The following is a 14413-nucleotide window of genomic DNA, read 5'->3' on the forward strand; positions in this document are numbered from 1 at the left end:
ATGTCCCACCTGGCCTGTGCCGAACAAAACTACTGCTCACTAAATAACAACTGCCTGACAGCCCTGCACCCCCACCCCTAAATTTAACCCCAACATTGCAACTGTAATAACAACACATTCGCTCAGCAACCTACCCCTCTACTGAATGCCACAGTGACCTCCATGACCTCACCCCCGTCTACCATACAGTCCCAGGCCTCCCGCAAAACCACCCTGTCTCCTTAGGAAAGCGCCACTCGAAAGTCGCTTACGACTTTCGACCCCCCCCCTAGGACTCCTGCCTCCTGGGATACCTGAGCACCCCGAAAGCCCCATCCAACGCCTCCTTCAGCTGGACTATGTACAGCTCCATGCCATACCTGGACAGGTGAACCCCATCCTCCCACAAAAAATATATTGCGCCATAGCGCAACTCCGGGTGCTCCATCCTCCCCACCCCCTCCCTGGCACAGAATTCACGCATCCCCCGATTGATCTTCCTCCGTGCCCTGTCTATGGCTCCTGGGCGCTCCGCCCCCCTCCACACTCGCCTGGGAATAAACTCAGACCAGATAATATGGCAGCCCGCCCATTGCTTCTTAATTTCCCTCAGGTCCCTCTTCATCTGCTTGAGCAGCGCCAACCCCTTGCACTGCACCAAATCGTTCTCGCTCAGATGAATGACCACCACATCCGGGCACACCCCCCCTCTCACCACCGTGTTCAACAAGGGCAATAACTCATGCCAACGCCTACCCCCTTTTCCCCTCCAATGACAACGGTACAGCCCCGCATTCAATCCCAAATTGAGTGTCTGATGCCTGTCCCACTCCGCCTGTTCTGCCCTCTTAATGAATGAATGTCCCACAATACATACATTCAGAACAGCCACTTCCGGCCCCTCCACAGCACCTGCAAAGACACACATATCAAAATCGGGCATCACTGTTACAACAACCCCTCAGCCTCCCTTAACCGCACATACGTCCGGTAACAATCCGACTTCCACCGACCCAGCCTCTGTATCTCTCCCTTACCCCAACCCCTCCGTGCCGCCTCCGTTGCCGCTCCGATCTGTAAGGAATGCGTCCCGAAAGCCAGAGGGTCCTCACCCATGTACCGCAGGGCGCGCCGCAGAACCCACAAAGCCTGAGCTGCCGTCACTCCGTTACCTCCACCCCGGCCAAAAACCTCCCCCTCCTTCTTGCCACTGCCTGCCATCAACCTCCTACCCCACGCCGCCGGGCACACCCCCTCCCGGCTGCCGGGTCCCAGTGCCACCCAAGTCCCAACCCCCCGCTGGTCCATCTTTGAGCGCCGCAAATGCACCGCCACCTCCTGAGCTCGCACCTCCACATCCCCCCATAACACCCCCACCTCCCCTTCGCGCCCAGCAACTCCGACACTCGAAACGCCCCAAAGAAAAGCCAGGACATCAATGTAATTAACCGCACCGCCTCGCCTTCATCCCTGCACACCCCCGGGAGCGCGCAAATTACTCCTTCCAGCAATTCCACCGTGATGGGACGGCGCAGCCGCACCTTTGCACCCCTTTCTCTCGCCCACCCCTCCAGCAGCCGGGTCCCCAGTTCCACCACCGACGGGGGTACCCCCACCACAACTTCCCCATGAACGCCACTGCCGACAACTTGCCCGCAATCGACACCAGCGACAGACCTCTGTCCATGAGCGCCAGCATGAACCTTACCACCTGTTCCTCGCACCGCCACCGGTCCCCTTGCCTCACCGCACCTGACTGCAGGAATTCCTCCCACGCTAGCTCGCAAGCCTTCCACGTGGACACCGCTACCGACGCCTTCACCAACTGAAAGACCCGGCCTCGCCCACTGACCACAGGTCCTCCGGCATTGGCGCCCTGACTTCCTTAGCTGCCGTGGCTAGCCCATGGAACCTCTCCCACTGTGAACGAGACAAGGCATCGGCAATGTCATTGTCCACTCCCGGAACGTGGCACGCCTGAAACAGTATGTCTTTCTCCAAGCAGTGCAAAACAAACACCCTCATCAATTTCAGCACCTGCGGGTCCCGAGCCGACTGCCTGTTCACCACCTGCACGACGGCCATGTTGTCCACTCGAAACAGCACGCACTTGTGCGCCAACGCCCCTGCCCACACCGTGACCGCCACCACCAAAGGGAACAACTCCAAGAACGCAATGCTCCTCCCGCCCGCCTGCCAATGCTCCGGCCACTGCTCTGCACACCATTTACCCTCCCAATACAGACCGAATCCGCCGCCGCCCGCCGCATCCGAGTACATGGTGACATCCCACTCCCAGTCCTCCGCCGGCGCCATAGGTACACCATTGAACCGCTCCAAGAACGCCCGCCACATGCGCAGATCCTCCTTCATTCCCGCCGACAGGCGCACATGGTGATGAGGCAAAGACAAACCGGACAACGCCAAACCCAAACACCGGCAAAACGTTCGTCCCGCCCGCACCACGCGGCAGGCAAAATTCAAACGCCCCAACAACACCTGCACCTCCCGCACTGTCACTTTCCTCTTTGACAACATTCCATCCACCAAAACCAGCATTGTCCCACTCCGCCTGTTCTGCCCTCTTGATGAATGAATGTCCCACAATATATACATTCAGAACAGCCACTTCCGGCCCCTCCACAGCACCTGCAAAGACACACATATCAAAATCGGGCATCACTGTTACAACAACCCCTCAGCCTCCCTTAACCGCACATACGTCCGGTAACAATCCGACTTCCACCGACCCAGCCTCTGTATCTCTTCCTTACCCCAACCCCTCCGTGCCGCCTCCGTTGCCGCTCCGATCCGTAAGGAATGCGTCCCGAAAGCCAGAGGGTCCTCACCCATGTACCGCAGAGCGCGCCGCAGAACCCACAAAGCCTGAGCTGCCGTCACTCCGTCACCTCCACCCCGGCCAAAAACCTCCCCCTCCTTCTTGCCACTGCCTGCCATCAACCTCCTACCCCACGCCGCCGGGCACACCCCCTCCCGGCTGCCCGGTCCCAGTACCACCCAAGTCCCAACCCCCCGCTGGTCCATCTTCGAGCGCCGCAAACGCACCGCCACCTCCTGAGCTCGCACCTCCACATCCCCCCACAACACCCCCATCTCCCCTTCGCGCCCAGCAACTCCGACACTCGAAACGCCCCAAAGAAAAGCCAGGACATCAATGTAATTAACCGCACTGCCTCGCCTTCATCCCTGCACACCCCCGGGAGCGCGCAAATGACTCCTTCCAGCAATTCCACCGTGATGGGACGGCGCAGCCGCACCTTTGCACCCCTTTCTCTCGCCCACCCCTCCAGCAGCCGGGTCCCCAGTTCCACCACCGACGGGGGTACCCCCACCACAACTTCCCCATGAACGCCACTGCCGACAACTTGCCCGCAATCGACACCAGCGACAGACCTCTGTCCATGAGCGCCAGCATGAACCTTACCACCTGTTCCTCGCACCGCCACCGGTCCCCTTGCCTCACCGCACCTGACTGCAGGAATTCCTCCCACGCTAGCTCGTAAGCCTTCCACGTGGACACCGCTACCGACGCCTTCACCAACTGAAAGACCCGGCCTCGCCCACTGACCACAGGTCCTCCGGCATTGGCGCCCTGACTTCCTTAGCTGCCGTGGCTAGCCCATGGAACCTCTCCCACTGTGAACGAGACAAGGCATCGGCAATGTCATTGTCCACTCCCGGAACGTGGCACGCCTGAAACAGTATGTCTTTCTCCAAGCAGTGCAAAACAAACACCCTCATCAATTTCAGCACCTGCGGGTCCCGAGCCGACTGCCTGTTCACCACCTGCACGACGGCCATGTTGTCCACTCAAAACAGCACGCACTTGTGCGCCAACGCCCCTGCCCACACCGTGACCGCCACCACCAAAGGGAACAACTCCAAGAACGCAATGCTCCTCCCGCCCGCCTGCCAATGCTCCGGCCACTGCTCTGCACACCATTTACCCTCCCAATACAGACCGAATCTGCCGCCGCCCGCCGCATCCGAGTACATGGTGACATCCCACTCCCAGTCCTCCGCCGGCGCCATAGGTACACCATTGAACCGCTCCAAGAACGCCCGCCACATGCGCAGATCCTCCTTCATTCCCGCCGACAGGCGCACATGGTGATGAGGCAAAGACAAACCGGACAACGCCAAACCCAAACGCCGGCAAAACGTTCGTCCCGCCCGCACCACGCGGCAGGCAAAATTCAAATGCCCCAACAACACCTGCACCTCCCGCACTGTCACTTTCCTCTTTGACAACATTCCATCCACCAAAACCAGCATTGCTGACCTCTTGTCTTCCGGTAGGCGTGCTTCCATGGTGACCGAGTCGAGCTCGATACCGAGAAAGGACAACACTGTACTGGGACCGCACGTCTTCTCTGCCGCCAGGTGAACCCCAAATTCCCCCATCAACCCAGCCAAACCATCCAGCTGCCGCTGACAGTCCTCCGCACCAGGCCGCCCCACCAGGAAAAAGTCATCCAGATAGTGCGTCACTGACTCCGAGCCTGTGCGCCTGGAAAAAACCCACTGTAGGAATGAGCTGAAGCGCTCAAACAGCGCGCATGAAATGGAGCACCCCATCGGCAGCGCCTTATCCACAAAGATGAGACCTTGGAACTGGATCCCCAGCAACTGGTGATCCACCGGGTGCACCGTAAGGAGTCGGAAAGCCGACTTGACATCGCATTTCGCCATCAGGGCGCCCCGTCCCGCGGCCGCGACGAGCCTCCGCGCCACGTCCACCGACGAGTAAGTCACCGACGCCAAATCCGCCGAAATGTAGGCATTGACCGACTCCCCCTCCGGCCAAGACAAGTGCTGTATCAGTCAGAACTGCCCCTCCTCCTTCTTGGCACCACCCCGATGGGGGAAATGATTAAGCCCGGCAACGGCGGCGCCGTGAAAGGGCCCGCCACCCGACCTTGTCTGACCTCTTTGAAAAGTTTCTCTCGCACAATGCCCTTGTGCGCGTTCACCGACTTCAAATTGTCCGCCCAGCGAGCAATCCGGGGGCACTCGTACCCCAGCCTAAATCCCTCCCGGAATCCCCGACGCAGCACTGCAGCACCCTCCGCCCGCGGATACGCCGCCAACCAGGGCTCCATCCGCTCGATCCTAACTGGCGTCAGAGCCTTTGCCCAGAGCCCCAGCTCCCCCTCCTCTGCCCCCTCCCCTCCCCCACCTTGTCCCCCTCTGGCTGGGGCACCTCCCTGCACGGCTGCTGCCCCGGCGGGCCCCCAGCAACGCAGCACTGGATGCCTCCGTCCGCACGACGAGCACTCGTGCCGGAATCGGCATGCCGCCCTCCCGCAGGCTCCTCTATTGAAGTCCCAGCAGGCCCCGGCTGCGGCCTGGCTGCCAGAGTCTTCCTGTCCCACACCCCACGGGTGCGGCGGGCCGCAAAGGGGGGCGACACCAGCGGCAAACCTCCCACCGTCTGCTGGTAAAAGTCCGAATCCAGCTCCCCCCATTGCGCTTCCGGGTCCGTCGCCATGCGCGCCCGGAATTCCTCGTCGTAGTGGGACCACGCATACCCGTCGTAGGTCACCTGTGCCCTCCGTACCACATCCATGTATTTGAACAGCGAGACGCACCGGTCCGGGAACTTCTCGCAATACACGCTCGCGTATATAAGGAAAGCCGCTGACCAGTTGTCTAGTGTCAGGGGCACCTTTGGGCGCCTAGCTAACTCCTGCTCTTCCTCCTTTGACCCTTCTTTGGACGTCAACTCCCTGTGCAGAAGCTTCAATATGTCAACATACTCCCCTTTCCAGATCTTTTCCTTCGTTGCCGCCGAAAGGTGGGCCCCCAGCGGCTTTTTCAGCCCCATGTACGGTAACGTACGCACCGGAACCACACAACTCTCCTTCCCTCCCCCCGCCGTCTCTTTCTCACCCGCTGCCGCTGACCCGCCGCCCGCGCTCGACCCCTCCCCGCCCTGCGCCGCGCCGTCCGTGCCAACTCCCGCGTCCTGCACGTACCGTCCCCGCACCAGCCGCCACCCATCCTCCCCGTCACCCCCCGTCCCCACTGAAACCTGCACACAACGCCGCTTGCCACTCCCCGCGCCGTCAACTGTCTTACCTGGCGTCAAGGTCGTCGTCCTTGCTGGATCCCACCGCTTAACCAGTGGAGCTGAGGGGGCCGTCACCCTGGGCACTTCTTGCCTTGCTGGCACCTGTAATACACTGTCAACAACATTACAAGCCCCCCCGTCCTCCCGAATCTCTCCTTCCTCCTCCGACTCTCCATCAGCCGGCTCCACACCACCCCGGCCCCCCACCTGGGGTTCCAGCCGGCTTAAACCCGCTCTCTCACGACACACCCGCATCAAATCCATCAAGTCCACACTCGCCCTCCCATCCTCCGCACTCGCAGTCAAATCAGAAATATTCGCATCCATCCTCACTCCCCTACCCCCGGCGGCCGTAAAGACCCTTCGGGGAGGGGCCGGCGGAGACGCATCCCGCCTCCATTCGCCGTGGTCATGATGTAGGTCCCTCGCTGGAGCTCGGCCGGCCACACCAAACAGAGCCGGCCCATCCCCTCGGTGGGTGGGAGCCGCATGCTGTTCCCCCGAGCGCCTCGCAAACAGCTCCTGCCAAGGAAAAAAGGTGGAGTCCAGCATGCCAGGGTGAAAAGAACCCCCTTTTTCCCCCCACGCGCCGCCCCCACCCCATAGCCGCTCCCCTCCCCCAACCTGCCGAATGACCTCCGCGCCGCGACTGGATCCCTCCGCCCCCTAGATCCCAACCCCCCTCCCCGGCCCTTCCCTTCAGCCCATCCCACCCCCCGTAACCCCAACTCGGCCCGCACCTCCCCCACGCCCCCCCCCATGCCGCACCCCCGCTCCCCTCCCCCTCACCGTAACTCTCCTTTTGCCCGCCACTTCCCCCCGCCCCCCCACTTCCCCCTGCCACCCCTCCGCTACCCCCACCGACCCACCCCCCATCCCCGACTCACCCCTCCCGCCCACCGCACCGCCACCTCCGCGCACCCCCCAGCGCCTCAGGTCTGCCACGCCCCTCCGCCTGGCCCCTCCCCCCACCCCTCCCCCGCCGCCCCGGCGACGCCAACCCGCCATGGCCCCCCACGTCCCCCCCTCCTCCGCTGATGACGAACTCCAGTCCAGTTCCGTGTCCGCCCCCCTCCCCCCCCACCTCCTCCTTCACATCAGTCTCCTCAATCAATAGAGGGGAACCGTCCCCCTGCCCCCCCCATTCCCCCTAACTGCCCCCCTTGCTCAACACGCCCCGGCCCCCCTCCACCCCCTGCACCGCCTCCCCCCACCACCTCAGGCCCCACTCCACCCTCGGCCCCCCGCCCTCCTTCTCCACTGCCCCCACCCTCCCCTGGCAACACTGCTTGGGCCCCTCCATCATCCCTCCCCTCCCCCTACCCCCCCAGCTCAACAACTGCCTCGCGAGCCGCCCCCGGCACCCCCTCCCCCCCCACCTCCTCAACAAATTCCAGGGCCTGCTTCTTCCCTTTCCGCCCCGCCCGCTTGGTGCCTCCCTTCGCCTTACCACGCGGCGCTGCCTCCTTGCGCCGTCCTCCGCCCCCCCTCCAACCCCACTGAGCCGGCCGCGGCCGCGACCAAGGCGGCTCACACGCCGCCACAGCCGCAGCGGCGCCGTTGGCAGCGCGCCGCTGTGGCCTTACCTTGAGGTCGGGCCGCACGATGTCCATGCGGCCCGCCTCACTCAACAGCCGCAGAGCCTCGGCCACGCGCGGATCAGAGCACTCCACCATCACGCCGCAATACCCTGCCTCACACGAAGCGCACGACACGCTCACCGCACGCCCCAGCTACCGCCTCTGCACTCGACCCAAAGACCACGAAACTGCCTAAGACCCTGGCTGCTGTGTCACTGCACCACAAACCGTGTGCAGTGACACAAAATGGCCGGTTAAATACCTAGCCAGCCCAAAAGAAGCCCAAAAAGCCCAACCAGCCCAACCAGCCCAAAAACGCCAGCTACAGCGAGCCCTGGGTGTCAAGCTTCCTCCCCCCCTCCCCTGGTGCCCCAAACTTCCGGGGGGAAGGTGGGCGAGCCTCCCGCTGGTCGGCCACCCCCCCAAATCCCCATTCTGCAGCATGTGGCATAGGGCCCAACACACTACAACCCCCATCCTGAACAAACATAAAACGACTCCAATGCTGCGATTGGGAGAGGCGGGAGGAGTGTAATTGACAGGGTAAATCATCACGTGCGGTGCTAAGATTATTTCAGGGGTGGGATTTCTGCTGTTCACCGTTGGCATTGAGATGGGAGGCTTCATACAGAGTTAAGGTGCTCTCAAACCCTGACGTACCAAGAGGTGAGGCTCCCCAAATGTCTTACAACAGTCCTGGTCCCCAAATCTCCATAACTGGAGATCAATTGAAAGTGAAACCCAGACTCCGCGTATGTTTTCGCATATCCCACATTGAGAATAAATACAAACTCAGATATTTGTTTTTTTCACAAGTTATTGTTGAAAGTACAAAAACAGATTTAGAACGAAATGAGGGGGAGAAATTATCGTGTGTGTGATTCGAAGTTGTACATTTATTTGTCTTTGGCAAATTGTAATACAAGTTCTCCCTCTGCTGGTCAGAAGTGAGAAAGGAGAGCCCGTGCTGAAAATTACACATTCTGATGATGCCTTCATGTTCTTATCATATTAGATTCCTAAATAAAGCTTTCATCGAGCCCTTCACTTTATACCCGAGCAATCTAATAGCGAAAGAAAAACGAAAAGATTATGGGTGGGAAAATCATCAGTCACTGAACTGCTGGATATTCAGGCCCACTTTTACGGATCACTAGTGTCACAGCTCACAGGCATGATTCTTTATGCGGGTTAGGAGGTGCTCCACTTGTATAGAGCGTTTTCTGATGGTATTTTCTCCACCCGCATACAGTGCACAGGAAGTTGCACCTTTTTCGCATTCCAGGGTCTCTGAATACGCGATAGCATCCCTCCATTCCTGGCAGATCTGCTCTCCATCTCGTATCCAAATTCACGACCCCATCCTTCAAGAAGGCTTCCAATACAGCCTAAAACTCGCTGTCCTCGGTATCACTGACGCAAACCTCGCACAAGACCTTCCGCAACAGTGCTAAAGCTGCCTAGTTTCCCAGGTACCTGTGTAACTAGTTAGGCCAGTCCCGTTTTCTTGGAATTCTGGGATATGTAGTCTTACATAATCCAACATAATACCAGAACTACAAGTTCCAGAATTCTAAGGGGAAAAAAAAGGGGGACCAGGCTAACTAGTCACGCATGGACCTTGCAAACTGACCAGATGTGGGTCTCTTTCGCCAATTCCTAAACCAACTTGAACATGATCCCCTCGAGAACTGCTCAGCTCACAACACATAGGGCCTGATTATGAGTTTGGCTATCCACGGACCGTCAGACTCGTGGGGGCGTGGCAGAGTCCTGACCGCCCTATTCCGATTAGGGCGGTCGGACCCCCAGAGCTCCGCTACAGCCGCCAGGGAACCTCCGTTCCCTGGCAGTGTTGTGGCAGTCAGGAGGCCAAGCATATTTACGAGGTTCCTCTCCGCCAGCAGGGTCATGGAGGTTCCTACTCCATAAACACCGTGGTGGAGAGGAAACAAAGGGGGCGCTGTAGGTCCCCTGTACCTCCTCTGCATGTGGATGCATGCAGCGGCGGGTACAATATATGCCCCCTCACCCCAGTTCCTGCAAAACATAGACTCAACAGTCCATGCCGTGTAGGCACTGTTTTTGGCGTTACAATGAGGTGCCCATTTTCTGAGCACCGCCGTAGAAACGTTAAAAAAGCCTGCCAGACAGGAGGAAACTTCTAATCTGCTAGGTGGCCAGACCACGGCTTCGGCGGTGCGGCGGCGGGGCGGACCTGGCACCACACCGCCAAAGTCATAATCAGGCCCATAGAGGTGTTCTTACTTGTTCTGGACTGAACTACTACCCAACATTATGTGTGCTACTCTTCATTGTTATAAATGAAGCGCTCTTGCACCTCTCCATCCAGGTGCGCCATGTAAGAATATTAAGTAAATACATACTGCCAGTCAAGAAAAATAGATCTATTGAGATACTTCAGGGGTTTAGTGCATCCACAGCAGAGATTTGTTTGGAAATTTAGTCCACAAGTTGCTCGACTGATGCAATCCCTGACCTGTCAGCACTGGGGCCCAAACACTGCTTCACAAAAGACTGTTAGTACTGACCTGCAGCCCCCCTGCTATTCCAGTGCACACAACAACACATATGCCCCTATTACGAGTTTGTCAGAATAGGGTGATATATTTACCACATGTGGTAACTACCTTTACCTCAGGGTGTGGTATTCATGGCATGTGTCAATTTTATTGGTTTTAGCAATTTTAAAACAAGTCACATTGAAACTGATACAAGTCCCCCGATGGAGATGAAAGCGTACACAGTATATCAGTGGCAGCACAGAAGTCCTGTATACCCGTTGAAACCTAGCCCTCATGGGGACATTTTCATACGGAGCCCAAATCCCCCCACCCCTTCAATCCACTTATTCCATATTCTAGCATGCTTAGCCGGACATCCCTGTGCTTCATATAAGCTTCATATACCGGCTTATTTTGCTGAGCGTACCAGTCGACCCCTCTCCTCCACAGAGATAGGGTAGGGAGCCTGGAGGACTACTATTGAGCTGCAATATCTCGTTTGGCCACCAATAGGGCCTCCCCCAGTAGTGCCCGATCTGCCCGGTTTTATCCCTCCCCCCTCCCTCCATAACCCCCAGCAGTACCGTTAGCAGGGAAGGCTCAAGCTCTAAACTCAGGATCCGCGAGAGTTCCGCGACCACTCCTCTGCAGTATCGCTGTATGTGAAAACATGTCCAATTTATATGGAACAAATAAGTGGGTTCCTGGGTTCAGCGAAAGCATGAGGAGTTGGGAGTCCTTATTGCTCGATATTGCCTGTTGGGGGAAACATATGCACAGTGTAGATAATAGGTCTGCACCAGCCACAGCCGCAATGAGATGGCCAGCCCCTTTGGAGCCATCAGAGCGTCTCTTCAGCCTTCCTCCTCTAGCAGACCGAGCCAACCCTCCCAGTGAGCTTTGAGCGTCGTTAAAGTGTGTGGGGCATAATAATGAGTGTCCAATATATTTGGGATACTCCCCTTCATCCAATGCTCTCATCATAACTTTGGCTTCCATTGAAATATAGTCTGTAATTGTTGTGTCTTGGGGAATGTGCACCCGTAGCATATGGCGCAACTGCAGGAAATTATGGAATTGGGTTACTGACAGGGAGGTGGTGTGTTGGAGTTCCTAAAAGGAAACCATATGGGAACCCTTCCAAACATCTCCGAGAAGTGAACCTTTCCAGGGAGGCGGTCTCCCTCAGCCACATGTGGAGAAGTGTTGCTCAATGGTTAGAGCGGCAGACCCTGATGCAGACGTCTAGCCCGGGACCAGGGTTCAATTCCCCTCCTCGGCAGGTCTTGGGCTCAAAAATTCCACGGACCTGATAATTCTCGCCTCGGTGCCTATTCCAATCATGGAGTCCCACTCTGCAACTCTGGGCAATAGCTTGCTTAATCTCCACAACGGCCCCCACAACGCTAAGGATGCCTGGCCTCCACCTTGGGAGTGCCCAGGAGTGAACGCCTCACAGGGAAAGCCAGGATGGGTTCCACAGCGATATTCGTAAAAGTGCCTTGAGACCCTTGCGGGTGAGTAGTGCACTATACAAGTATCAATTTACATTTTTTACATGTGATGCCATAATGGGGTGTGCTGCGTAAGTGTGGATCACCATCCCGCCCTCCACCCCCCAAACAATAGCTGGGTTACCTCCGGGAGCGTGGTTGGAATCGTGCTCCCATATAGCATTGCAAAGATTCAAGAAAAGTCCTGTCTACTCAATTCCAGCTTGTAAGCCAGATCCGACCAACTGCCACACAACCATTCATTAATGACCAGTAGATGAGATGCCAGAGAATATAAGTAGAGGTTGGATGCCGCTCATAAAGGGTCCTTTGACAGCCCTCGAACGCTAGCCACGGTCGCAAGTTGCGCCAGAAAAATCATCATTTTGTACAATGCTATTCTCCCGGTGATGTTCAGAGGGATAACTTGCCATCTTTTGAGATCGGCCTTACTTTTGCGAACCAGCGAGCAACATTGAGGGACCAGGCCAGTTCAGGATGCAGTGCCACCCACAAGCCCAGGTATCGAAAGCTGAGGTGACAGATACGAATGTGCTTGAGAGGGTGCCAGAGGGTCCAGTACTGATTTGGCATGGTTGACCTTCAGACCTGATGGCTCTGCAAAGAGCTGTAGAATCCTAAGACACCGGGGACCACTGTAGACTGGGTTTGCCAAGTATAAAAGAACATTGTCTGCATATAGGACAATGTAGTCCTCATGCCCACAAGACCATTCCCATCCCCGAATCTGCACATCGCATCATTTGAGTCTTGCTAAGGATTCAATTGCAAGCACAAAAAGGAGGGGGACAGCGGACATCCCTGACGGGTTCCCCCACTATATGGGGAATTCAGCAGACATCGTACTATTGACTTGACTCTGGCAGTAGGATAGAGTACAGGGCACTAACTCGGCTGCGGGACTGCTCTCAAGTACCTTGGCCAGATAGCTACAGCCCACGGTATTGAATGCTTTTTCAAAGTCTGTTTAAAGCAGGGCCAGAGGATGTGGCAAGAGGTGGCGGTGTGCAAGCACCACATGGAGGCGTCGCAAGCAGAGTCTTGTGCTGTGCACAGGCATAAAGCCGCACTGACTGGAGTGGACGAGGGACCAGAGACACGCTGGAGGTGTGAGGCGAGGATCACAGTGAAGATTTTCACCTCCCCGTTGATAAGGGAGAGGAGTTGATAGCCTGCACAGGAAACCTAGGGGGATGCAACTTGGGTATAACAACATTTCTAGCCTGGTCCAATTACCTAGGTAAAGATCCAGCCTTCAACGCCTGTTGATAAAGATCCAGGAGGTGGGGGCAAGCATGTCCTTATATTTAGAATAGAATTCAGTAAGGTGCCCATCCGGCTGGGTGTTTTGCCCGCCAACATCGACGCAATAGCCTCACCAATATCTTCAAAGGTAATAGCTCACTATGTTCATCCGTTGAGAGATGGGCAGTGGTATTTCATCTAGGAGAGGTGTCTCCATTTCACCCGCTGCCATGGAGAGGCAGGGTAGAGTGCCAAATATTAATCCACAAACGCTTGAGCAATGTCCAGGGAGATGCGATGCGCCTGGCCTGCATCATCGATAATTTCCGGGATGACCCTACTTGCTAAGGGCCGGGATGCCAGCCAGTGCAATATTTTCCCATTTTTGCCTCCCCACCCATCGACCCGCGCCATCGTGGCCCACCAAATTTGCTTTGATGCTTTTAAGGAGAGGAGGCAAATCTCCTCCTGGACTAGTGCCAGCTGCCTACCAATACCTCCAGCAGAATCACCTGTAAGTTGCCCTTCCAGCCAGAGCACTTCAACCTCCAATTGTGTGGCACAATAATGCCTCTTACATTCTGCCTCCTGAAGAATATTTCTGGTTTGACCTCGCACAGTGGCCTTACACACCACCCAGAGGATACATGGCAATTTCACAGATCTAGAATTAAGCTAGAAAAGTGTCCGTTTTCCTTTCCCACTGCCTGAGTATATGTCTGATCTTGTAGATACCAAGCATTGAGCCGCCACATTGGTCAGTGGTGTGTGTTTGGGTCCCCGATTTGAAGCAGAATGGGAGCAGGGTCGGAAAGCCCATGGAGGAGTAACTAAACATGGGAAACGAGAAGAGTGTCTGAAGTTGGCATGAAAAGCATGTCAATGTGCCCATTCATGTGATGTGCAGCCACAATGTGTGTGTATTGCCCCTGTCTAGGGTTACAGACCCTCCAGATATCACACAGACCCAGAGTGGCTACCCAATTCTGCAAAGACTGAGCTTGAGAGCGGCGAGAGTCTGAAATGGGACCCGTGGAATCCATTGAGGGATCCAGGACTGCATTGAAATCCCCACCTATAATGGTAAGGCCAGGTAGGAGCCCAGCAGAAAAGAGTCTAGTGACACCGGGGGCGTAAATACACAAGAGATTTAAGGAACATCTTTCTAAAGAGACTGCAAGGGCAATATTGTGGCCCAGTGGATCAGAATGGGCCCTGGTCACAACCATGAGAGAGCAGCATCTCAGAAGGATTGCCGGGATCCTCTGGCGAAAGCACTAAAAAGGACAAAAGATGGTAAGGAGAGATCAACATCTATTAGTCTTATGGTAATAGGGGACTACAAATTCCCCGATACCAGGAACCAAATCCTAAAAATTACTTATTATATACAAAATGATCACATACCATAGAGAGCATGATTAAAAAATGTTATTATAGTAATCCTGGAAGCTAAATCATCCTATTCTATAGCAC

At 56.5% G+C, this 14413-nt stretch overlaps 1 protein-coding gene across 1 annotated transcript; it reads right to left on the reverse strand.

Moving 5' to 3' along the window:
* Positions 1 to 268: 268 nt before the first annotated feature.
* Positions 269 to 6625, reverse strand: LOC147707039 (uncharacterized). Its single transcript, XM_086925162.1, has 2 exons — positions 6082 to 6625; positions 269 to 891 (listed from the first exon to the last, which is right to left on the reverse strand). Exons 1-2 carry the CDS (start codon positions 6623 to 6625, stop codon positions 269 to 271), a joined length of 1167 nt encoding a protein of 388 aa, XP_086781288.1.
* Positions 6626 to 14413: the final 7788 nt, after the last annotated feature.

Source organism: Lissotriton vulgaris, chromosome 6 (assembly GCF_964263255.1).
Source record: "Lissotriton vulgaris chromosome 6, aLisVul1.2, whole genome shotgun sequence".
Classification (NCBI taxonomy): domain Eukaryota; kingdom Metazoa; phylum Chordata; class Amphibia; order Caudata; family Salamandridae; genus Lissotriton; species Lissotriton vulgaris.